At 50.2% G+C, this 24700-nt stretch overlaps 1 protein-coding gene across 1 annotated transcript; it reads right to left on the bottom strand.

Moving 5' to 3' along the window:
- Window positions 1–214: 214 nt before the first annotated feature.
- Window positions 215–23837, bottom strand: LOC115479007. Its single transcript, XM_030216712.1, has 8 exons — window positions 23808–23837; window positions 19269–19363; window positions 19045–19172; window positions 4008–4100; window positions 3284–3457; window positions 1008–1121; window positions 363–545; window positions 215–235 (listed from the first exon to the last, which is right to left on the bottom strand). The coding sequence occupies exons 3-8, from the start codon at window positions 19120–19122 to the stop codon at window positions 215–217; spliced, it is 663 nt and encodes a 220-aa protein (XP_030072572.1). The 5' UTR covers window positions 19123–19172; window positions 19269–19363; window positions 23808–23837.
- Window positions 23838–24700: the final 863 nt, after the last annotated feature.

Raw genomic sequence — 24700 nt, 5'->3', positions numbered from 1 at the left:
TACTTCCTGTTCCGGGGCAGAGAGAGCAAGAAGCCAGCGAGGCGCCGACACCCCCCCAGTGGCGTGCTCTCGGCGGATTGGCCCTCCCACCCGCCCCTCACCGCCTTCCAGGTATGTTCTCGCGGGCAGGGGGGGTGTTGCGCTACGGAGGGGGGAGGGTGCGTCGCGCTGCACCCGGGGGGGGGGGGTGCGCAGCGGCGACCCGCCCCGGGTGTCAGCTGCCCTCGCGACGCCACTGTTACAGAGTGAGAGCAATAGTCACTTTGAACATTTTAGTCCCCTCCCCCATCCTGGAAACCACCAATGAGAAGATGCCTCATGCAGCCGTGAGTACAGGGGAAGAATAGAAGGTTTTCTCTTACGTGGTGTGTAGTTGACAAATCCTTTGCTTGTTCTGACGCCGAGGAACCATCTTTGACTTCATTGCTACCATCTTTGTTCAGGAAGAGATGTCCAGGAATTACTTTCACTTCCGTTAGCTGACTATCGGCAGCGCAGTCCTCAGCTGGAACCAGTTCCACCATGCTGAACTCTACTGGGGAGTCCTTGTGAACACAACACACCGATGTCATGATACCCACTACTAAAGCCAATTTAGCTGCATACACATCTCAGAATAGCGTACAATTTTTCAAGCGGAACTTTACACACCATTTATAGAACCTGGCCAAATGTCAATAACATATCCCGTGTCATTTCAAGTCATTTTAAGGGCAAAATAACTGGGAAAAAACTGAAATGTTGTGGTTTTTCCTGAGTTGTAAATAACGCACACTCTTCAGAGCACGTGTACTTTATCACAAACCTTCCCAACGGTGCACGCACGCACACACTATCGGGAAAGAGAGCATACTTCTCGTGAAAAATAGTGCACAGTCTTCATGAAGCGTGCACTCTACAACACTGACCCCCAAAACAAAAACAAAATCCCGTACATGACACAGGAAGTCCTATCAGGCACATGGCACAGCTGCTGGTTGCAGTCATGTGCTCCCGCGACACCTTACCTTGGCATGGAGATTCGTTCCTGTGCATCCATTCGTGGCAACTGGCTTTAGCTGCATTTGCCGAGGAGGTTCTTCTTCATCCAATCTACGCAAGGGGTTTCCAAACAGCCATTCCTGCAGAATAGAAGACCAGTGAAGTATCTCTGTATAGAGCAGAGATGTAATGCAGAAATACAGCTGGACAAATGCCTGTTGTTTTAGACTCCTACCACCCAATATTTAAAACCATTTAACTGGCCAGGAAAGGCTCTTTGCCAGTTCAACGGCACTTAACCAGATATCTGGCAATATTCAGTGGGAGGTCGCCGGTTATCTCCTGTTGAATATTGCTGGTTAGTGGATAACCGGTTGTTTCTCGCAATATAACCATCTATCTGCTAATATTCAGAGCATCGCCAGCTAAGTTTGGCAGCCAAATTCAGCCACCGAAAGAGCAGGCCTATCTTTTGCTGGTTTAAGCTTAACTGGCCAGCGCTGAATATTGGCTTGGCCGGTTAAATTGAAACCAGTCAAAAAATACCTGCATATTCAATGCCAGCCACTGGAAATAGCCTGGCATTGAATATAATCAGCCCAGCTAACTCCCGCAGTCTGAATATTGGGCCCTTAGAGTGGCGTAGCCAAGGGTGGGCCTGGGTGGGCCTGCAGCACACCTATGATGTGGTTGGCAGGGATCCCCAAGCCCCAGCAGCTGAAAACTCCCAACAGCTGTCCCTCCTGCGTACCTTGTAAACAGCAGCGAGAAGCAACTGATACATACTGCTCGCACCGGCCCCACAAACTTCTTTCTGATGTATTCCCACCTATGTGGAAACAGGAAGTTGCATCAGGGAAGGCTGTGGGGCCAACATGAGCAGTGTGTATTAGTTGCTTCTCACTGCCAGTGAAAATCAATTTTAAAAGGAATGCGGGGAGGGGGACGTTTGAGTTATGGCATGCAGGCGAGAGAGAGAGAGAGAGACCAAATCACTTGTGGGGCAGGGCAGAGTTCGGCCCACCCATCCTGTGCCCAGGCCCACCCAAATTGGGTGTCTGGCTACGCCCCTGCCTTAGAGCTCACAGCTGGTGGAAGAAGAACTGATTACGGATATCTATTATGTCACCTCCCTGAGTCCGCACCTAAGCCGTAAACCAACCGTTTCCTACTACTATTCCATTCCTTCAGGAATTATGCCACCTTCTCTTTACCATGTTCTTAACTGTACCCAGGATGATTCCCACAGTTTGAATGCTCAGTGTAAAATCTCCATTGTCAGAAAATGAAGAAACCTTTAGCTCTTCAGTGCCAAGGTGTGGTCCCTTGGTCTGTTATATTAGCTCCTCATAGATCAAATGTTTTCCCTACAGCGTTACTAAGGACAGGGATTCCTGAACATTGTGACTTAGGCCCTCTGTATATTTCTGCTTATGGCACTGTAGAAATAACAGTTGTACCACAAACATATGTCCACTGAAAGAAACTATTTATGAGTTCAGGGAATGTTTATGTTAATTCAGATTTGATATACTGCATTTACTGGAGCATAGAACAATGCGGAATGCTGCCTGTTTCACAAGAAGCCACAGTAAATCTGATCAGGAACCAGGTCAACGTTTTTCAATTAGTAGCTGATCGGTTGAGATGTATGTTGTAGGTTAGGGAATCAGTCATTCTTGACCCAGGAGCAGAGAGTCACACATAATCGGAATGGATCTCATGGGCCCGTGCAGAGATCCAATGTGAAAGTCTTATGGGGTGGTACAGAGGGTTCCTCATTGCCTCATGGCTAAAAAAGGCACAAGGGAGTCTAGAACAGCAGGCTGAGTGGCTGCAAGTTCCCCCAAGTACCTCCCACCAAGAAATGGACATGAAGAAGGAGACTGGTAGGGAAAATGTGGCATGTGGAGTGATGGTTATGAAGGGATGGGGTGAAGGAAATTGTCTGAGGCTAGAGGAGAGATATTTGTTAGGGGGGGGGGGATTATATACAGAGGAGGAAGTATGTTGAGGGAATGGTGGGAGCACTTGAGGTCTTGTGTAGGTTTGTTGAGGGTAGGTCCAGGGGTGATGAGGTCAAAGTAAGGGGTTGCTGAAGGATGGAAACTGAGGACAAAGATAAAGAACTGCATATGGGGGTAGGCAGGGGTGTGTGTAAATTTATTCCCCCTGACACGCTGCTGGGAAAATATCACTCTTTGGCCTTGGGTAAATCTCGCTCTTTGGCATCTCTGCAGGATTAAAAACCTGATTATTGTGTTCTATCGAAGCCAATCTCCAATGTCTGCTATTTCTTTACCTCCAGTGCTTCCCATGTCACCCCATTTGCTGTGTGCACACAAGTCCTCGTGAAGTCCCTCCAGGTTTTGTTGGTGATGTTGGCCTCTTGTGCTAGCTGCAGGAGTAGGCATGTGTCCTGAAGAGAGAGCTGGTTATCCCGGTCACAATCCAGGAGCTGGAAATCCCAGTAAAGCTAAGAAATGAATAAATTAAATTAAACCATCACATGTGCAAGGTGTAAGAGAGAGGGAGGAGTAAAGGAGGCATAATACAGTCATCCGTTGGAAGACCAAAGAAGAGGACCCACCTCCAGCAATTGAGAGATGCTCTGCCAGCCACGACATCTTCTTTCTGCCAGGTTCCGCCTCCTACGAAGTAACTTTCTGTTACCGAACAGGCAGGACATGGCAGGAAGAAGGACCTGTGGCCATAAGAGCAGTCTCTCTCGATCGCTGCTCTGGAAACGACGGCAGTGGTGGTTGTGGCAGCGCGGGGGGGGGGGGGGGAGGCCCCTGTAGATTGTTTGCCCTGGACCCAGCTTTGTCTCTCAGCTTCCCTAATTGGACCTTTAAAAGTGTGCAGGCTGATTTTTTAGCATTCCTGGGTGGTAAGTCAACAAGGTCTGACATGTTAGTTGCTAGTTGAGTCTCCCCCCCCCCCCCCCCCCACCTCTGAAATTCACCTTCCTGAAGCCAAAATGAATTTTAGAGAATAAAGTCGAACGAGATCTTTTCACATCTCACCTGCTCTTTCATCCAGTGCCTCCTCTCGATCTCCACCAGCACATCCAGGACCTCACCAGACTCACAGCTGTTGCAACACTTTGTACAATACACCTGAGATCAACACAACCATCAGGTCAGGTTCCAAGTATTCAAGACATAGTATAGACATTACACAAAGTCATGCAACACACGTTCATAATCTAATTTAAGTAACATCCACCTTTTTTATCCTTCATAGGATATGGATCCAATATAATGCAAATACCATGGTATTTGACAACATCTCTTCCTTCCCCATTATCTCCTCCAACCCCTCTTTATTGCTATATAAGTGTCATGTTGTAATCATGCTTTGGGTATATAAAAGTAGAACGGTCCCATCCCCTGGAATCACGCTTCAGTTGTACATTCTGTATTTATCCTTTGGGTATATCATGTATTTATTTATATACTGGCAACACAAAGAGTAGGGTAGATAGGCTCATCCAAAAAACACGAAGGAGACGCCAAGATTCCTTTAGGTGAAGTTTATTTTAAAATTACACCAATATGACTCGACACAGCTGCTGTGTTTCGGCGCTAAGGCACCTGTCTCAGGAGTTTTGAAGTTTGGTGTAAGCTTTAGATCTACTATCTATCCAATCCAGCGTATAGGAAGTGGACCTGGTTGCTAAGCAACCATGTGCTGTGCAGAAGCAAAACTCGACGTCTGAGTGAAAGAACAATCACAAATTTTAAAGTAACTTGCAAACGAATTTGACTGGCCAAAAATTCCTTCCATTGAAGTGGGTACATTCAGGTACAGAAGGTATTTTTTTGTCCTTGGAGGGCAATCTAAGTTTGCACCTGAGGCAATGGAGTACATAAGTACATAAGTAGTGCCATACTGGGAAAGACCAAAGGTCCATCTAGCCCAGCATCCTGTCACCGACAGTGGCCAATCCAGGTCAAGGGCACCTGGCACGCTCCCTAAACGTAAAAACATTCCAGACAAGTTATACCTAAAAATGCGGAATTTTTCCAAGTCCATTTAATAGCGGTCTATGGACTTGTCCTTTAGGAATCTATCTAACCCCTTTTTAAACTCCGTCAAGCTAACCGCCCATACCACGTTCTCCGGCAACGAATTCCAGAGTCTAATTACACGTTGGGTGAAGAAAAATTTTCTCCGATTCGTTTTAAATTTACCACACTGTAGCTTCAACTCATGCCCTCTAGTCCTAGTATTTTTGGATAGCGTGAACAGTCGCTTCACATCCCTTGTAAACTTGTCCAAGATTACAAGGGACCGCAGTGGGATTTGAGCCAAGCTCCCCTGGTTCTCGGCCTGATGCTCTAACCATTAGGCTACTCCTCCATATCAGAGTTGGGAAAGAGTTATCAGTGCCGGGAAGACTTCTACAGTCTGTGTCCCAAAATTGGTAGGGAGAGACAGAGATTAAAAATGCCAGAGTTTAATGATGAAGAACTGGAACCAGATTCATATTTGGCCACCTTGTTGGGCAGAATGGATGGACCATGCACGTCTTTACCAGCTGACGTTTACTATGGGCCTGACAGTCAGACTGTGGGAGTTAGCTGGGTTGACTCCCACGGTCGACACTGAACCTGGATATTCAGCGCTGGGCTTTTTGAATGCTTGGCATTGAATACCTGGGTGTTTTTTGGCCAGTTTAGATTTAACCAGCCAAGCCGAAATTCAGCGCTGCCCAGGTAAGTTTAAACCAGCCAAAGATATTCTGGCAATTTGGCAGCCTAGCTTGGCCACCAAACTTAGCCAGCGATGTGCTGAATATCGGCGGATATTTGATTATATATCGTGCGATATAACTGGCTATCTGCTAAGTGCTGCTAACTGGCAATATTCAGTGGGAGATAACCGGCTATCTCTGCTGAATATTGCCGGATAGCCAATTAAGTGCCATTAACTGGCTGGTTAAATGGTTTTAAATATCGGGCAGTCTGTTACTATGCTATAATGACTGTGCAGGTCTTTATCAGCTGACATTTACTATGTTACTATATGGTCTGTCATCTTCTGAGGTCACTTTTCAGCTGACCTTACTATAGTTATATTTTGGGGGTATGAAGGCGGTGCTAGCTCCTCCCGTAGAGATCAAGTTTCAGTTGCTCATGCTGTATTCAGGCCTTACAGTAGGTGTATCAGGGTACCAATCCAGCTCATTTTCGAAAGAGATCCACGGCCATCTTCCAACACAAATCGGGAGATGGCCAGCGATCTCCTGAAACCGGCCAAATCGGTATAATCGAAAGCCAATTTTGGCCGGGTTCAACTGCTTTCCGTCGCGGAGCCGGCGAAACTTCAAGGGGGCATGTCGGTAGGGTAGTGAAGGCAGGATGGGGGCGGGACAGGGGTGTGCTCACAAGACGGCCGGCTTCGCCCAATAATGGAAAAAAAAAGCCAGGCTTGACGAGCATTTCACCGACTTTACTTGGTCCCTTTTTTTTCACGACCAAACTTCAAAAAAGAGCCCCAACTGACCAAATGACCACCGGAGGGAATCGGGGATGATCTCCCCTTACTCCCCCAGTGGTCACCAACCCCCTCCCACCCAAAAAAAAAACTTTTTTGCCAGCCTCTATGCCAGCCTGAATTGTCATACCCAGCTCCCTGACAGCAGTATGCAAGTCCCTGGAGCAGTTTTTAGTGGGTGCTGTGCACTTCAGGCAGGTGGACCCAGGCCCACCCCCCCCCCCCCCCCACACACACACCTGTTACACTTGTGGTGGTAAATGGGAGCTTTCCAACCCCCCAAAACCCACTGTACCCACATGTAGGTGCCCCCCTTCATCCCTAAGGGCTATGGTAGTGGTGTACAGTTGTGGGTAGTGAGATTTGGGGGGGAATTTGGGGGGCTGAGCACACAAGGTAAGGGAGCTATGTACCTGGGAGCTATTTTTATTTTTAATTTTTAGAAGTGCCCCCTGGGGTGCCCGGTTGGTGTCCTGGCATGTGAGGGGGGCCAGTGCACTACAAATGCTGGCTCCTCCCACGACCAAATGCCTTGGATTTGGCCGGGTTTGAGATGGCCGGCATTAGTTTCCATTATCGCTGAAAATCGACGCCGGCCATCTCAAACCCGGCCATCTATGACATTTGGCCGGGCCCAACTGTATTAGCGAAGAAAAAGTTGGCCGGCCATCTTTATCGAAAATACGGTTGGCTCCGCCCATTTGCAGAGCCGGCCCCGGAGATAGCCGGCCACGGCCATTCGATTATGCCCCTCAATGTCTCTTCACCTTCAATCGCTCTTCAGCTGCTCACACTGCACTTATACACTGGTCCCCTCATTCAATAACAAGTTGCTTAAATTTACGTGTCAATTGCAAATATCAATTTATAGAATGCTGTCATTCACACGGGTAAATATGCACTTATTTAATTTCTTTATTTCATTTATATCCCACATTATCCCAATAGATCAGGTTCAATGTGGCTAACAACTTACTGTAATTAACAGTACAAAAAGTGATGTGGGATAGCATATTTTAAGTAGTGATAAAGTAAATGAGGATCGAGTATTACAGTATGTAATATGGAAATGAATGCTAGACACAAAAAGGCAACAATTTATAGTCATTCTTGTATAATAACAGTTAGAATGGAACTGAGAAATTGAATAACTGTACAATTAGGGGTCTAAATTAATTATGATCATCTGTGAGAAATTGCTTAAATAGAGAGGCTTTAGGGTATTTCAGGAATATCAAATAATTAGGTTCCCATCTGATGGATTTCAAGAGGGAATTCCACCATTTGGTACAGAGGCATAGAAGCCGACTCTGTGGGTGCTTGAGCACCCCCAATTATTGAGAAACTTCCTTGTATGTGTCCAGGGAGGGTTATTTCCACTGGGCTTAGCACCCCCAATAATTTTGAAAAGTTGGCTCCTATGTACAGAGGTAAGGGAATCCTGACATGTACATTGATTTGTAGATCACATTTTTGCAAAAGGGATAATGGAGGGTTAGATAAATCTCTTGAACATAGTAACATATATAGTAACATAGTAGATGATGGCAGAAAAAGACCTGCACGGTCCATCCAGTCTGCTGAGGAGGAAGGAGGTGTTTTAGTGAGCTCTGCTGACTTCCAGTGGAAAGGGAGTGAGACCTAGCTCCCTCCCCAAAGATGAGGAGGGTCCCTGGGGAGAAGGCCTCAGGAAAGTCCCAGGCTATGGGGCCTCCTGGGGCCCGGGACCAGAAGGCCGAAAGGAGTGGCTCTCTCCCTGGTTTGACTACCGGGAGAAGGGAAAGGAGTCCAGTGGACCGAAGGGAGAAGCAGCCCAGTGGAGGCCACCAGAGCATTTCCCCCTCCATGGCCCAGCTTGCGGAAGGTAAGCGAGAAGACAGTGGAGGGGGGAGGAAGATAGTACAGGCCCCAGAAGGGCGCTTCCAAGGAAGGGAGAAGGAAGAGGCGATGGAAGTTTGCCAGAAGCCTTTGCTGGAGGCAGCTGAGAGTGAGAGTGAGGAGAATGGATCGTCAGATGAGGAGTTCCTTGAAGTGAGCTATGACCCTGATGATCCAGCAAGTAGTGTGGTAAATATTGTAAGACGAATTAAGCTGGTGGAAAAAGAAGTAGTGGAGCTAGGAAAACGTCTGAAAATGGCAAGAACTATGTGTAAATTTGCCCCAGCGGAGCACAGACAAATGTATGTTAAAGAGGAAGCCCTGATATCAAAGTTGTTGGGGAAAAAAGAACACTTGTTGAACTGTTTAAAAAAGGGCTCTGTGAATCCTTTGAGGGAGCTCTCTGTTAACCGAGAAAGGATGGCTTCAATACCTCAGTCTGGGGGTTCAGGAACACTACAGTTGCAGCAAGCTTCAGTGTCTTCAGCAGCATTAGACTCAAAAGAGTTGTCTGGGTTCAGAGGTGACCCCACTTTAAATACATGAGACAGTTGGCAACACAGTCTAGAGCACTTACCCAGCAGCCAGAGGATAAGGAGGCAGCGGCAGGACATGGCTCTGAGGTGGGGGCTGGAGTAGAGATCCTACCTGTGGAGGGGAGGACAGAACTCAGTAACTTTTCAAAACTCCAGATAATGGAGGCAGCAGAGGGAGACGCAGGTAGCAGCCTGTTTTCTACAGAGGTGGTGGTCGAAGTCTCAGAGGGCTTACCTGCAGTTGTGCAAACAGCAGAGACAGTTGCCGTGAAGGAGGCCCTGTTGGAAAAGGGTCAGCAGAGGCAGACTCCGGTATTTTTGGCCGGGTCTGCAATGACTGAAGTGGAAACCGAAGCAGCATGGCATCTGGAGAAGCCCCGCCCACGAAGTCCGGGAGCAGGGGAGGTCTTCCCTGAGCATGGAGTAGCTGGCGGTTTACAGGAGAGGGGTCGGAGAGAGAGGAATAGGAGCGGGCAGCAGCTGGGAGCTCATTTGACCAGCTGTCCATTACAAGAGGTGAAATCGGGGGGTGCTAACAGCCAGCCTGTGGCGGAATCAGGAACAGACAAGCCATGCCCCCGGGAAGCGCCAGCCATTGGGAGAAACGCAGGAGGGACTGCACCAGAAGCAAGGGGGAAGTAACCCGATTGTTGAGAGACTTTCGTTGACTACAGAAGTGGACATGGCAAGTCTAACAGATGTGCAGCGGGTGGTGGAGCAGACCTGCCAGCAGGACGGCTGGGAGCGAGGAGCCAAGGGGAGCGGCGGAGTTCCGGAGGCTTCGCCCCTGGTGCCGGAGGTTGGAGGGAGTTCGGGGGCAGAGCGAGCAGGGAGTCTGGTATCGCCAGCTGCAGACCTGACTGGGCAGGTGCCAGAGTATCGCCAGGAGACAGAGGAGAGGAGGCGATTAGCCCAGAGGCTGGAGCCTGCAGTGGCAGGGACGAGCAGGGACGTTCCAGGAAGTGGTGATGGGCAGGACAATCAGTTGGAGGCAGCCCAAGCCGCAGAACTGACTATGGACGTTGCTGGATGTTTGTCTGAGAGGGAAGGGGACGGGGGACAACGATAGGGGGGGGGGGGCGGGGGATATTGAGGAAGGGAGAGGGATGAGGGGAGGGGCAGAGGGACAGAAGGGGGGGGAGGCAGAGGGAAGGGCTGGAACAAGTGTGGAGGGGGGGCGGTGGGGGCTGGGGTCCAAGTCCTTTGCGGCAGTAGTCCAGGGAGGGGGAAGGAGGGAGGGGGGGAGATCGGGTGGTTTTGAGGGCCCAGGGAGGGTTGGGGGGGAGCGGGGACAGGGGGTGGACAGCTGCCTAAGCGGCGAAATGTGGTACAGCTGAAATGGATAGGGGAGGGGGCAATGCCCTCCAGGGATCGGGTCTTGAGGCTGGTGATGGGGATGGGGTTTATACCCGAGGACTTTTACGCGTGTATACACCCCATCAACATCCCAGAATATGACTTGAGCTTCATGACCCAGAGGGGGATGGAAATATTCTGGGAAAGGTACGAGGGGGTGAGGGGAAAGGGGGAGTGGCGGGACCTCAGGGCCATTCCAGTCAGCAAGCCGGACCTGGTGCAGATCACCCTGCTCGTGAGAAATGAGTCTATCTCTGGGGCAGATTTAGCCTACTGGCTACAGAGGTACGCGGAGCTGAGATCCCCACTTGCAAAGTTACCGGATCCAAGCAGGGTTTGGGCAGGAGGTTGGGGAGCCCTGGTCAAATTGAGACAGGAGAGCCATGTGGTCCAGCACATTCCTTCGGCTGCCTTTATCGGTCGTGACAGGATACTGTGCTTTTACAAGGGGCAGCCGCGGCAGTGCTTCAGATGTGGTTCGTTTAGGCACTTCAGCATGTCATGCCCAGTGGTAAAGTGTGGAAGATGCGGGGATCAGCATGCCACAGAGGACTGCACCGCGATCAGGTGCAACCTCTGCGGCGGGTTAGGCCATGCATATCGGAACTGCCCTAGGGCGGCCCATAACGAGTGGGATATGTGGGGGAAGGGATGTGGAGGGGGGGTAATGGAGGAGGGGATAGGGCAGGGGGTGATAGGCAGGGAGGGGCAAGGGGGGGAGAAGGAGGGGATGCAGGAGGGGGGGCGGCAGGGGGCTGGGTCAGGAGTGGAGCAGGGGGGAGAGGGGGAGTGGGTACAAGTGCCACAGAGGAAAGGGAAGTTTCGGAGGGGGGGGAAAGTAGGGGTGGGCAGGGAGGGGTCGCTGCAGGGGAAGAGGGGGGGGAACAGATTTCAGGTGTTGGAGGAGGAGGAGGAGGATAGGGAGGTTGGGAGGGAGGAGGAAGAACAGGGGGAAGGAGAAGAGGTGGAGTTAATGGAGGAAGAGTGGGCGGCAGGGGGATTGGGGAGGGCAAACGGAAATATGAGGAAGCACTGGAGGAGGGTACTGGTGGTAGGAAGAAGGGCGGGAAGGCTCTGGGGGGAGGGGGAGGGGTGAGGGAGGAGGAAGAGGGAAGGGAGGGAGGGAGGGGAAAGGGGAGTAAGAGGAAAGCTGAGGGGGCCGGGCAGGTGGTGAAGGCCCAAGTGCAGGCTTGGGGGGACAGAGTGGAGCTAGAGGAGGATCTGGAGGACTTGGAGGACTTGGGGGAGGTGGAGGACTCGGAGGAGGAGGTAGGGGGCGGGGGTGAAGAGGGGGGAGGGAGGGATCAGGGGGTGGGGCCGGATAGAGCAAAGAAGAAAGGAAGGAAGAAAGGGGGAGGGGGGGGTAAGGTGCAGACAGGACGGCTGCGGGGGGGGGGAGGGGGATCTGGCAGGGGATGATGTAGACCGCATAGCAGAGGACCTGCTTCAGGGTAAGAAGGGGGTATCCCAGGAGATAAGGAAAGAAGTTGGGAGTGAGCAGACCCGTGACTCGCAATGAGGATGGCAGGCTTAGTGTTGACATTTGCCACGCTGAATGTGGCCAGCATCGCCTCTCCGAAGAAGCAGGGTTTAGCGTATGACTGGTTCGCGAGGGTCCAAGCAGATTGCTTCCTGCTCCAGGAGACTCGGCTGCGGTCCATTGAGGTGATCAGGCGGGCAAGGCGGGCCTGGAAGTGGGGTCCCTCGGTGTGGGGGGTGGGGGGGGGAGGGGGATGGTGGGGTGGGGATCTTATTTAAGTCCCACCGGGTGAATATTCAGCGAGTGGTGGAGCTGGGGGTGGGGAGATGTCTTGTTGTGGATGCGATTTGGGAGGATAGAGCACTGAGGGTGGTGAATGTGTACGGGCCCCAAAGCAAGAAGGAAAGGGTGCTCCTCTTTGGGAAGATCAAGCCCTACCTATACACTTCGCGCCAAGTAGTCTGGGGGGGAGATTTTAACACCATATTGCGGAAAAAGGATAGTGGGGGACGATCGGTACAGGTGGGCTATGACGGGGTGAGGCTGGCAGGGATCATGCGGGAGGCGGAGCTGGTAGACGCGCATGTGGCCTTCTGTGAGGAACAGGAGGGGTTCACGTTCTTTCGAGGGCAGTGTAAAAGTAGAATCGATAGATTCCTGGTAAAGAAGGGGGTTTGTCTGGGGGGTCCACGAACCGTGGACGTGGACTTTTTCAGACCACCACATGGTCCTCCTTCAGGTGGGGGGGGCGGCAGCGCAGAGGCCAGGGAGGGGGTTATGGCGACTAAATTTAAAGTGGTTAGGTAGCGAGCAGGTGCGGGAGGAGTACCGCCGGTTTTTGGAAGATCAGGTGTCAGTGCAGGGGGCATTTCAGTCATTGGGGGAGTGGTGGGATACAGTGAAAAGACGAACGCGGGGGATTCTTTCTCAGACAGGCGAGAAGGGAGGGGAGGGAAAGGACAAAGTTGGGCATGGCAATAAAGAAAAAGAGGGACACATTGATTTCACAAGGGGGGAGGGAGGAAGAAATACATGATCTCCAAGCACTCCTGGAGCAGGTACAGTACAACCGCTACACCTCCTTGGTGTATGAGCGGGACTTCGGGAAAATGTGTAGCCCGGACCCCTTCGCATGCTGCCGGGAGCGGAGGGCGCGCAGGGTGATGGAGGGGGTGCGGGATGCACAGGGGGTCCTGCAGGACACCAAGGAGGGGATTCTGGGGGCAGTGAGGGACCACTTTGCGGCGTTCCTTTCAGCCCAGCAGATTGATATGGAGCAGATGGAGTGTTATGTGGAAGGAACCCCGGGGATAGGTCACGGGGGACCCCAGCTTCAGGCCCTCTTGAACCCGTGGACAGAACAGGAGGTGGAGGAAGCCATCGGGGCGCTCCACAGGAAGACCTCGCCGGGGCCGGATGGGCTAACAACTGAGTTCTACCAGGCCTTTAAGGAGCAGCTGGTGCCGATCCTGGTGAGGGTATGGGGGGCAGCCCAGTTGGAGGGTTCCTTGCCTAGTTCCTTGACAGAGGCGGCTCTTATCCTACTAAGTAAGGGGAAGGACCCGGCGATGCTGGCCAACTGGCGGCCTATAGCACTGCTTAATACGGATCGAAAAATCTTTGCGCGAATGCTATTCCAGAGAATGAGGCAGGTGTCTGGGGATTTGCTAGCAGCCTCGCAAGCATGTGGGGTTAAAGGGAGAGGGGTCTTGGAAGCTGCAGCGTGGGTGCGGGAGGGGGTAGAACGCAGTAGAGTGGGAGGGCATGGTAGGCTGTTGGTAACACTCGACCAGGAAAAAGCGTTTGATAGAGTGCAGTGGGGTGTCCTATGGAGCATTCTGGAGCGCTATGGGTTTCCGAAGGGTTGGATAGAGCAATTACAGCTACTCTATCGGCATGCGGGGTGTTTTCCCCTGGTTAACGGGTGGAGAGGGCAGGGGTTTGAGGTAGGGGCAGGGGTCCGACAGGGGTGCCCACTCAGCCCGCTGTTGTATGCATACGCCATCGACCCTTTTATAAGACGGCTGGAGAAGGGGGGGCGGAGGGGCTGGAAGGGGTGGAGGTGGGGGACAATAACCAGTTAAGGGTCGTGGCGTATGCAGATGACGTTACAGTGTGGGTAGCGGACCAGAGGGAGGGAGGTAGATTGCAGAACCTGATCCAGGAATACTCGCAGGCAACAGCGTCGCAGGTCAATTTTCAAAAGTCCAATAGCCTGTGGGTTGGGGATCAGGGGCTGCAATTTGAGTTGGGAGGTAGGTTTCCTACAGCTGTGGAACGTATACGGGTCTTGGGAATATACTTCGAGAAGGGGGATTATAGGCTCTACAACTGGGATAGGTGTCTCCAAGAAGTGAAGGGGAGGGTGGATAGATGGAAGGGGTGGAAAATGACCATGGGGGAGCGGGTACAGCTCATCAAGGCACACTTAGTTCCTTTGTTTCTGTTCGTCAGTTACATCTGCCTGCTGCCGGAGAGCCGGTACACGGCCTTGTATGGGGTGTTCTTCCGGCTGCTCTGGGGCAACAGGACGAATCCGGTAAAACGGAATGTTACCTATCTGCCTAGGAGGGAGGGGGGGGGGGGTGGGCATGATAAACCCAGTCCTGTTTTTCAGCGCTTTGTTCCTGCAGTTCAATCTGGGGAGGGCGGTAGGGCGGGAGCCACCGGGGTGGGCTAGGAGTGTCCTGCAGTGGTGGCCGAGATATTGGGACCTATGGCGGGAGGGGGGGAGGGTAGTGGCACTGCGAAGGGGGGCTCCGGGGGGGGTGAGTTATTGCAAGACCCTAGTGAAATTGGTGAGGGTGTGGGGGCTGACGGTGGGGGAGGTGAAGGCAGGACAACGGGGGGTCTGGATGGACAGAGTACGGGCGCAGGTGTTCTCAGCTCCTCTGGCGCTGAGGGACGCGCCGGCCCCACGGATGCAGCAGGGGTTACGGTTGATTGCTTCGAACCGCATCCCGGTGAAGTATAAAGACCTGGCGTGGCTGTCCTTTCACGGTAGACTGTACGTCCGAGGAAATTTGAAATATCGCAATGTGCGGGATAGAGGGTGCCCACGGGAGGAATGTGCTGGAACTGAAGAGACGATGGAGCATTTCCTGGTGAGGTGCCCATTTACAGTCCAGGTCTCTGACCGGGTTTCCTCGTTGCTGCAGATCCCCAGTTTCCGCAACTACAGCTATGCGGACTGGGTGTATGGCCCAGAGGGTGGAGAGGGACGCGGGGATCCGGGAACACGCTTTCTGATTTCGGTGATATTGCGGTACTGCCTCTGGATGGCGCGCTGCAGGGTGTCCCTGTACCAGGAGGTCCGGCCGGCGGAGGTAGTCAGCTGGGATGTGGTAAGGGCGGTGCAGGAAGCGGCGAAGTGGGAAAGGGTGGAAAAAGGGGTGGGGGTGGCTTCGAGGTGGTGGAGACACGTGAGGCTTAAGCCGCCATGAGGGGACATGCTTCCCAGGGGATTGTGTGCCAGTTGTCTGAAGGGGTTGTGGGGGGTCGGGGGGGGGGTTGATCCATTGTATTATTGAGGAGGGGGTGTACATAGATAGGCAGACCATGTCTAGCTAGGAGCCTGGGGTTTGATTTGCATGTCCGGTTTTTTTCTTTGGTCTTTCTAATAAACAGTTTCCACTGTACTATTGAGGAGGGGGAGGGGGTGTACATAGATAGGAGGACCGTGTATAGCTAGGGGCTTGGTTTTGATTTGTATGTTATTTGTTTTTAGTTTTTTCCAATAAAAAGAGTTTTCCAGTCTGCCCAACAAGATAAACTCATATGTGCTACTTATTGTGTATACCTTACTATTACTACTACTACTACTACTACTATTTAGCATTTCTATAGCGCTACAAGGCGTACGCAGCGCTGCACAAACATAGAAGAAAGACAGTCCCTGCTCAAAGAGCTTACAATCTAATAGACAAAAAAATAAAGTAAGCAAATCAAATCAATTAATGTGTACAGGAAGGAGGAGAGGAGGGTAGGTGGAGGCGAGTGGTTACGAGTCAAAAGCAATGTTAAAGAGGTGGGCTTTCAGTCTAGATTTAAAGGTGGCCAAGGATGGGGCAAGACGTAGGGGCTCAGGAAGTTTATTCCAGGCGTAGGGTGCAGCGAGACAGAAGGCGCGAAGTCTGGAGTTGGCAGTAGTGGAGAAGGGAACAGATAAGAACAGATTTTACCTGTCCTTGGTTTGTACCTGTCCTTTTCAGGGCACAGACCGTATAAGTCTGCCCAGCACTATCCCCGCTTCCCACCACCAGGAAGAGCATTGCAAAGGGGGAGACCAATTAAAGGTTGAATATAATCAGGGGTTAAGCTATATAGAGTTTTGGAAACAAATGTACATAGTTTGAACGTTATTCTGGCTTTGATTGGGAGCCAGTGTAACTTTATGAGCAAAGAGGCTGCACTTTTGAATCTTGTAGCCTTGTAGACTAATCTGGCTGCTGTATTTTGAGCTGCAGTTTTTTCAAGGAAGATTCCTTACAGCCAGCATAAATGACATTGCAATAATTGAAGTGGGATAATGCTAAAGTTTGTACTAAGGTTCTGAACATATCATTAGGGAAGAGATGTCTGATTCTTTTTTGTTTCCATATTACTTTAAAGGTTTTTGTGATGACTGCTTGGACTCGAACATCATGTAGGAATCAATTAAACCAAGTATCTTTAGTTGGGGCTCCAAATGGATACGTTTACATTATGAATTGTGACGTTTATGACACAGTGACGGTTAAATAATAAAAATAACTTTGTTTTCTCTCTAGTCAATTTTAGTTTAAAGGCAGTGGCGTCCCTTGGTCAGCTGCCACCCGGGGCGGTTCGCTGCTGCGCCCCCCTCCCCCAGGTGCAGCGTTGTCCATCCCCCCCCCAGGTGCAGCAGCGCCCCTCCCTCCTGGTACATCATTTACCAATTTGCATAGACACATCCATTCCCTGCCCTCTCCATGAAAAAAATTTAATAAATATTTTAGTGCGCTGTTCGCGTACGCACATGCAAAAATTACTGCAGGATGCCTCTGCACGCTTTGCAGTCCATCATTTTAAGCTGCAATAAACATGCTTTAGTGCTTACTGCAGCTCACCGAGGAGGATTTGGGGGGGACACCGGTGCCGGAAAGAATATTTGAAGCGGGGGAGTCGGAGAAACTAAACAAATTCTCTGTAACCTTGGAGGATGTAATGGGTCAGTTCAGCAAGCTGAAGAGTAGTAAATCACCGGGACCTGATGGTATTCATCCCAGAGTATTAATAGAACTAAAAAATGAACTTGCGGAGCTACTGTTAGAAATATGCAATCTGTCCCTAAAATCGAGTGTAATACCGGAAGACTGGAGGGTAGCCAATGTTACTCCGATTTTTAAGAAAGGTTCCAGAGGAGATCCGGGAAATTATAGACCGGTGAGTCTGACGTCGGTGCCGGGCAAGATGGTGGAGGCTATTATTAAGAATAAAATTGCAGAGCATATACAAAAACATGGACTGATGAGACAAAGTCAGCACGGATTTAGTGAAGGGAAGTCTTGCCTCACCAATCTAATGCATTTTTTTGAGGGGGTAAGCAAACATGTGGACAATGGGGAGCCGGTTGATATTGTATATCTGGATTTTCAGAAGGCGTTTGACAAAGTGCCGCACGAAAGACTCCTGAAGAAATTGCAGAGTCATGGAATCGGAGGTAGGGTATTATTATGGATTAAGAACTGGTTGAAAGATAGGAAGCAGAGAGTAGGATTGCGTGGCCAGTATTCTCAGTGGAGGAGGGTAGTTAGTGGGGTCCCGCAGGGGTCTGTGCTGGGTCCGTTGCTTTTTAATGTATTTATAAATGACCTAGAGATGGGAATAACTAGTGAGGTAATTAAATTCGCCGATGACACAAAATTATTCAGGGTCGTCAAGTCGCAGGAGGAATGTGAACGATTACAGGAGGACCTTGCGAGACTGGGAGAATGGGCGTGCAAGTGGCAGATGAAGTTCAATGTTGACAAGTGCAAAGTGATGCATGTGGGTAAGAGGAACCCGAATTATAGCTACGTCTTGCAAGGTTCCGCGTTAGGAGTTACGGATCAAGAAAGGGATCTGGGTGTCGTCGTCGATGATACGCTGAAACCTTCTGCTCAGTGTGCTGCTGCGGCTAGGAAAGCGAATAGAATGTTGGGTGTTATTAGGAAGGGTATGGAGTCCAGGTGTGCGGATGTTATAATGCCGTTGTATCGCTCCATGGTGCGACCGCACCTGGAGTATTGTGTTCAGTACTGGTCTCCGTATCTCAAAAAAGATATAGTAGAATTGGAAAAGGTACAGCGAAGGGCGACGAAAATGATAGTGGGGATGGGACGACTTTCCTATGAAGAGAGGCTGAGAAGGCTAGGGCTTTTCAGCTTGGAGAAGAGACGGCTGAGGGGAGATATGATAGAAGTGTATAAAATAATGAGTGGAATGGATCGGGTGGATGTGAAGCGACTGTTCACGCTATCCAAAAATACTAGGACTAGAGGGCATGAGTTGAAGCTACAGTGTGGTAAATTTAAAACGAATCAGAGAAAATTTTTCTTCACCCAACGTGTAATTAGACTCTGGAATTCATTACCGGAGAACGTGGTACGGGCGGTTAGCTTGACGGAGTTTAAAAAGGGGTTAGATAGATTCCTAAAGGACAAGTCCATAGACCGCTATTAAATGGACTTGGAAAAATTCCGCATTTTTAGGTATAACTTGTCTGGAATGTTTTTACGTTTGGGGAGCGTGCCAGGTGCCCTTGACCTGGATTGGCCACTGTCGGTGACAGGATGCTGGGCTAGATGGACCTTTGGTCTTTCCCAGTATGGCACTACTTATGTACTTATGTACTTATGTACTTTATAAAAAAAAACATAGTAGCATAGTAGATGACGGCAGAAAAAGACCTGCATGGTCCATCCAGTCTGCCCAACAAGACAAACACATATGTGCTACTTTTTGTGTATATCTTACCTTGATTTATAACTGTCATTTTCAGGGCACAGACAGTACAAGTATGCCCAGCACTAGCCCCGCCTCCCAACCACCAGCCCCGCCTCCCACCACCGGCTCTGGCACAGACCGTATAAGTCTGCCCAGCACTATCCCCGCCTCCCAACCACCAGCCCCGCCTCCCACCACCGGCTCTGCCACCCAATCTCGGCTAAGCTCCTGAGGATCCATTTCTTCTGAACAGGATTCCTTTATGTTTATCCCACGCATGTTTGAATTCCGTTACCCGAAGTGTGCTGGGCAGGAAACCTGGAGAGTATTAGAAGCAAACTGTACCTGGTTCGTCTTTGCTCATACCTGGCTGATATCCAGTGGACCTGGAAATATTCTCTGATAGGAAGAGAGAATCTCTTTTGGTGTCTCTCTGGGATCCATTTGTAACCTTTGCCAAACAGATCCTGGTGGCTGGTATGACAGTCTACAACCTGGAGGGGTATAACAGATCTTTAGGTTATAAATTCAGCAGTCTCATCCAAGAGAATTCCTTTTTTTTGGGGGGGGGGGGGGGTGTTTTTGCTTACTGGTAAATTCTTAGGCTATAACTTTCTGCGACATTTCAGGATGTGATAAGACTCCACACCGAGTGATCCTAAAAAGGAACGTCATGGGCTGTCTCCTAAAAAGATCAATTAGACATTGTGAAAAAGGCATTCAAAAAAATAAACATGCGCATGCTATAACGATCCAAAAGTAAAAAGAGGTGGCAAAGAAATAAGTAACCTGTAATATGAACACTCTATGTAATTGCTGCGCATGCTATAACGATCCAAAAGTAAAAAGAGGTGGCAAAGAAATAAGTAACCTGTAATATGAACACTCTATGTAATTGCACATTTAGGAAAATAGGTTCCCACTTAGCAAAAAAGTGATATAATGGGGCTACCACGTGCACAATAATGCATACTGGTCTGCAGCATATAGAGAACAGGAGCCCCTCCCCCAAGGATGGGGGGGGGGGGGTAGGAGAGCACAGTTCAAATTAAATTGAAAAAAAAGGGAAGGGGAATGGGACTTGATAGACCGCTTTTCTACAGTTTTTGCAACCACATCCAAAGCGATTTACCTGGGGCAAAGGAGGGTTAAGTGACTTTACCCAGAGTCACAAGGAGCTGCAGCGGGAATCGATCCCAGTTCCCCAGGACCAAAGTCCACTGCACTAACCACTAAGCTACTCCTCGCTCCGAGGAAAGCTTCTGTAAAACTCTCTCAAGTAACTGGTGCTGGCTTTGACTGTAAACGTGTAAACTAGAGAATCACTGGGAATTAAGAGGCAGATGCAGCAACCAAACGTAAAAAAATCTAAATCGTTAAAGTCCCTAACGATTTTAAAATAACGAAAAATGCACCAAAAAAAAAAGTCACACATGCTGAGATCGGTAGTGAAACGTACAATGTATCAAAGAATCACAATACACATCGTTAATCGGCCCCCAAATCATGCGCAGAGCAGCCAAGCGTTATGTTAGCTGCTCTGCGCATGCCACAAACAGTCACAACACAGTCAAATCGCAAGCACATGGCTCCCAAATAAAAACAAAAATAAAAAAAAAGGGTCGGGAGGGGGCAAGGGCGCTCATCAGGAGCGTCCTGTACAGACGTCCTTGCCCCCCCCCCCCGCTGCTCCCCACTTTCCGCCGCTCCCCCCACCCCGAAAAAGCAAACTTCTAGAAGCCCCTGCCCCCCTCCCTTCCTCAGTACTCTGTCACCTGTGCTCCGCCTCCCGACATCCTCCGTCCGTGCCCCGCCCCCTTTTGGGGTCGTCGCCGCCATTCCCCTCCTCCATCGGGCCCCCCTCCCTCTTACCGGGCCCGTGCAGCGCCTCTCTCCTCTGTCCGAAGGCGCTGCACGGGCAAGAAGAACGCTGAATCAGCTGATGCCTGCCTTCGCGATGGGCGTCTTTCTACTCCTGGGCCCGCCCCTGTCTGACGTCAGTAACCTACGTAGGTTACTGACGTCAGACAGGGGCGGGCCCAGGAGGAGAAAGACGCTCTATCGCGAAGGCAGGCATCAGCTGATTCAGCGTTCTTCTTGCCCGTGCAGCGCCTTCGGACAGAGGCGCTGCACGGGCCCGGTAAGAGGGAGGGGGGCCCGATGGAGAAGGGGAATGGCGGCGACGATCCCCAAAGGGGGCGGGGCACAGACGGAGGATGTCGGGAGGCGGAGCTGAGAGTAGTGAGGAAGGGAGGGGGGCAGGGGCTTCTACAAGTTTGCTTTTTCGGGGTGGGGGGAGCAGCGGAAAGTGGGGAGCAGCGGGGGGGGGGCAAGGCCGTCCGTACAGGACGCTCCTGATGAGCGCCCTTGCCCCCTCCCGATCCTTTTTTTATTTTTATTTTTTTATGTGTTTTCTGAGGTCCTTTGGACCAATCACAGCGCTTTTAGCTCTGCTAATGCGCTGGGATTGGCTCAAAGTTTGTTTATTTTTTCACTTAACACGTTTTCCTGCCACGGAGCTGTCCTAACGAGAGGTCCAGACCGATGTGTATTGTGATTCTTTGATACATTGTACGTTTCACTACCGATCTCAGCATGTGTGACTTTTTTTTTTTGGTGCATTTTTCGTTATTTTAAAATCGTTAGGGACTTTAACGATTTAGATTTTTTTACGTTTGGTTGCTGCATCTGCCTCTAAGAGGCAGATGCACTAAACGTTTTTCATCGTTAAATGAGCCCTCAGGGAAGAATTTCCTATCCTTTCCATGCACTTAAGCCTATTTTCCGACGACAGTAGCAGCTAACGAAAACGGAATGGAGATGAGCAATTAGTGTGAAAACCCCATTGAAACGACATGCACTAACCTTTTCCGATTGCCTTTACGCAGGAAAAAGGCAGGAAAACTAACGAGAGGTCTGGACCTCTCGTTAGGACAGCTCTGTGCCAGGAAAAAGTGTTAATTGAAAAAATAAACAAACTTTGAGCCAATCCCAGCGCATTAGCAGAGCTAAAAGCGCTGTGATTGGTCCAAAGGACCTCATAAAACACATAAAAAAATAAAAATAAAAAAAGGATCGGGAGGGGGCAAGGGCGCTCATCAGGAGCGTCCTGTACGGACGGCCTGCCCCCCCCCCCCCCGCTGCTCCCCACTTTCCGCCGCTCCCCCCACCCCGAAAAAGCAAACTTCTAGAAGCCCCTGCCCCCCTCCCTTCCTCAGTACTCTGTCACCTGTGCTCCGCCTCCCGACATCCTCCGTCCGTGCCCCGCCCCCTTTTGGGGTCGTCGCCGCCATTCCCCTCCTCCATCGGGCCCCCCTCCCTCTTACCGGGCCCGTGCAGCGCCTCTCTCCTCTGTCCGAAGGCGCTGCACGGGCAAGAAGAACGCTGAATCAGCTGATGCCTGCCTTCGTGATGGCGCGTCTTTCTCCTCCTGGGCCCGCCCCTGTCTGACGTCAGTAACCTACGTAGGTTACTGACGTCAGACAGGGGCGGGCCCAGGAGTAGAAAGACGCCCATCGCGAAGGCAGGCATCAGCTGATTCAGCGTTCTTCTTGCCCGTGCAGCGCCTTCGGACAGAGGAGAGAGGCGCTGCACGGGCCCGGTAAGAGGGAGGGGGGCCCGATGGAGGAGGGGAATGGCGGCGACGACCCCAAAAGGGGGCGGGGCACGGACGGAGGATGTCGGGAGGCGGAGCACAGGTGACAGAGTACTGAGGAAGGGAGGGGGGCAGGGGCTTCTAGAAGTTTGCTTTTTCGGGGTGGGGGGAGCGGCGGAAAGTGGGGAGCAGCGGGGGGGGGCAAGGCCGTCTGTACAGGACGCTCCTGATGAGCGCCCTTGCCCCCTCCCGACCCTTTTTTTTTATTTTTGTTTTTATTTGGGAGCCATGTGCTTGCGATTTGACTGTGTTGTGACTGTTTGTGGCATGCGCAGAGCAGCTAACATAACGCTTGGCTGCTCTGCGCATGATTTGGGGGCCGATTAACGATGTGTATTGTGATTCTTTGATACATTGTACGTTTCACTACCGATCTCAGCATGTGTGACTTTTTTTTTTGGTGCATGTTTCGTTATTTTAAAATCGTTAGGGACTTTAACGATTTAGATTTTTTTACGTTTGGTTGCTGCATCTGCCTCTAATTGCTCATCTCCATTCCGTTTTCGTTAGCTGCTACTGTCGTCGGAAAATAGGCTTAAGTGCATGGAAAGGATAGGAAATTCTTCCCTGAGGGCTCATTTAACGATGAAAAACGTTTAGTGCATCTGCCTCTAAGTGTCCATAACGTGATGTGAAATGAGGAAGAGTGTACACGAAAACAATGAATACATATGTTACTGATGTCTTTAACAAGTAACATGTGAGAGTGGTGTGAACTCTGAAATAATAATAAATAATGATAAAAAATATACCCACAAATATATTCTAATGCTTGTACAGAAATTATAATTGATGGTGAATGTGAATGTATGAAAATTAAATACCATATTGTGCAAACATATATTCACTAGTTAAGCCATATATTCACTAGTTGATGAAATTCTCAACACTGCCTCTGAAGACAATACCCCCTTCTAACTGCCCTCTTACCCACCTCCCCCAAGAACTGAAACACCCTGTGAAACCAGCTGCTGCCTGACTCCAAAGGTGCAAATAATGAGGTCAGTTCTATAAACCAGTGCCTCAGTCTAGGTGCACCAATGCAGTGCACTTAGAGTCAATTCTATAACAGCGTCTTGGTGCCAAGATTCCATTACACAACGAAACCATAGCCTGTACCTAAACTTTACATAACCCTTCTTTTCTATGATTCCCTAATGTGTCTATAACACATGATCCTAATTCGACTATATCACCACTTTGTATTTGTCTCTCCACCGGAGTTGGCGAACGCCTCTACAGTTCCATGTAAGCCATATTGAGCCTGCAAATAGGTGGGAAAATGTGGCATACAAATAAATTATAGAATACTAATAAGAAATGCCCGTTTCGGAAAAAAATGAAACGGGCGCTAGCAAGGTAATTTCCCGGCCACCATCCTCCCTCCCTCCCTCCCTCCCTCCCTTCCGAGTTCCAGACCCCCCCCCTCCGTCCCTCCCTTCCAAGTTGCACTCCCCTCTCCCTCCCTCCTTACCTCAGTCATTTGGTTGCGAGTTTGTGATTAAAGTTCGCAGCGCTGTCCCCGCTGCTGTCACTGAATGTGTGGGACTCCCCGCTGCTGTCACTGAATCTGTGGAACTCGTGCGTTGTGCGTTCTCCGCCCCGCCCTCTACGTCATCGCGTTTTGATGCGAGGGCGGAGCTACACTGACTGCAGGCCAAACCGGATATCTCGGGTGCCTCAAGTTTCCGGCTTGAGGCTTCATTGGAACGTTGGAGGTGCCTTTTATATATATAGACTAGTGTAAGGATTGCATTGGTGCACCCTTGTGTAGGTGCCCCATCTTATGCCATGTCATTAGCAGGTGTAAGTTTGCATGCCTAGATGTGCCAAGTGATACACATGCTTTATAATATTCTAGAAACTACAGGCGTACCTGGGAGACACGCCCATGGCCCCAATACTCCGCCCATGCGTATGCCTTCTTACAGTTAGATGCTATTGGCGCTTAGGTGCTAGCTTACAGAATCATGCCTAGTGACAAGTGATGCCTATCTCTAGGTTACATTTCATAGAATTGCCCCTAATGTCTTTAATCCTGCTCTTAGTGTCTCAAGAGGCACGTTCATGCCCTTACATTCGCTCTTAAGGGTCAATTTTCAAATTTAGCTTAATTTAACTCCAGTTTTATATTCTGCTTTATCCCAACAGGTCCAGAATGGATTACAAACGTAAAAATTCAGTTATAATGCAAATTCATATACAATAACAAATTGCACTAAAATTAAAAGGGTTGATATTAAAAGCTATTTAACTGGGCAGAAGAGCGTCCTGCCTGGTTCTTTTTATTTATTTATAGCGAAACTCCAATTATCCGATTGTCTAATTATCTGGGGTGTAGAGCAGGTACAGTTTAACATAAAACTT

This window comes from Microcaecilia unicolor, chromosome 10, assembly GCF_901765095.1.
Source record: "Microcaecilia unicolor chromosome 10, aMicUni1.1, whole genome shotgun sequence".
Taxonomy (NCBI): Eukaryota; Metazoa; Chordata; class Amphibia; order Gymnophiona; family Siphonopidae; genus Microcaecilia; species Microcaecilia unicolor.
The sequence above is the reverse complement of the archived record's forward strand: the minus strand, read 5'-3'. Positions and strand labels throughout refer to the sequence as shown.

Coding starts and splice junctions, on each gene's coding strand:
- LOC115479007 (XM_030216712.1), bottom strand. CDS start 19,122: ATGGATCCCAGAGAGACACCAAAAGAGATTCTCTCTTCCTATCAGAGA. Junction 546..1,007: donor GAACGAATCTCCATGCCAAG/GTAAGGTGTCGC, acceptor TGTGTTCACAAG/GACTCCCCAGTAGAGTTCAG. Junction 236..362: donor ATTTGTCAACTACACACCAC/GTAAGAGAAAAC, acceptor ACTCTGTAACAG/TGGCGTCGCGAGGGCAGCTG.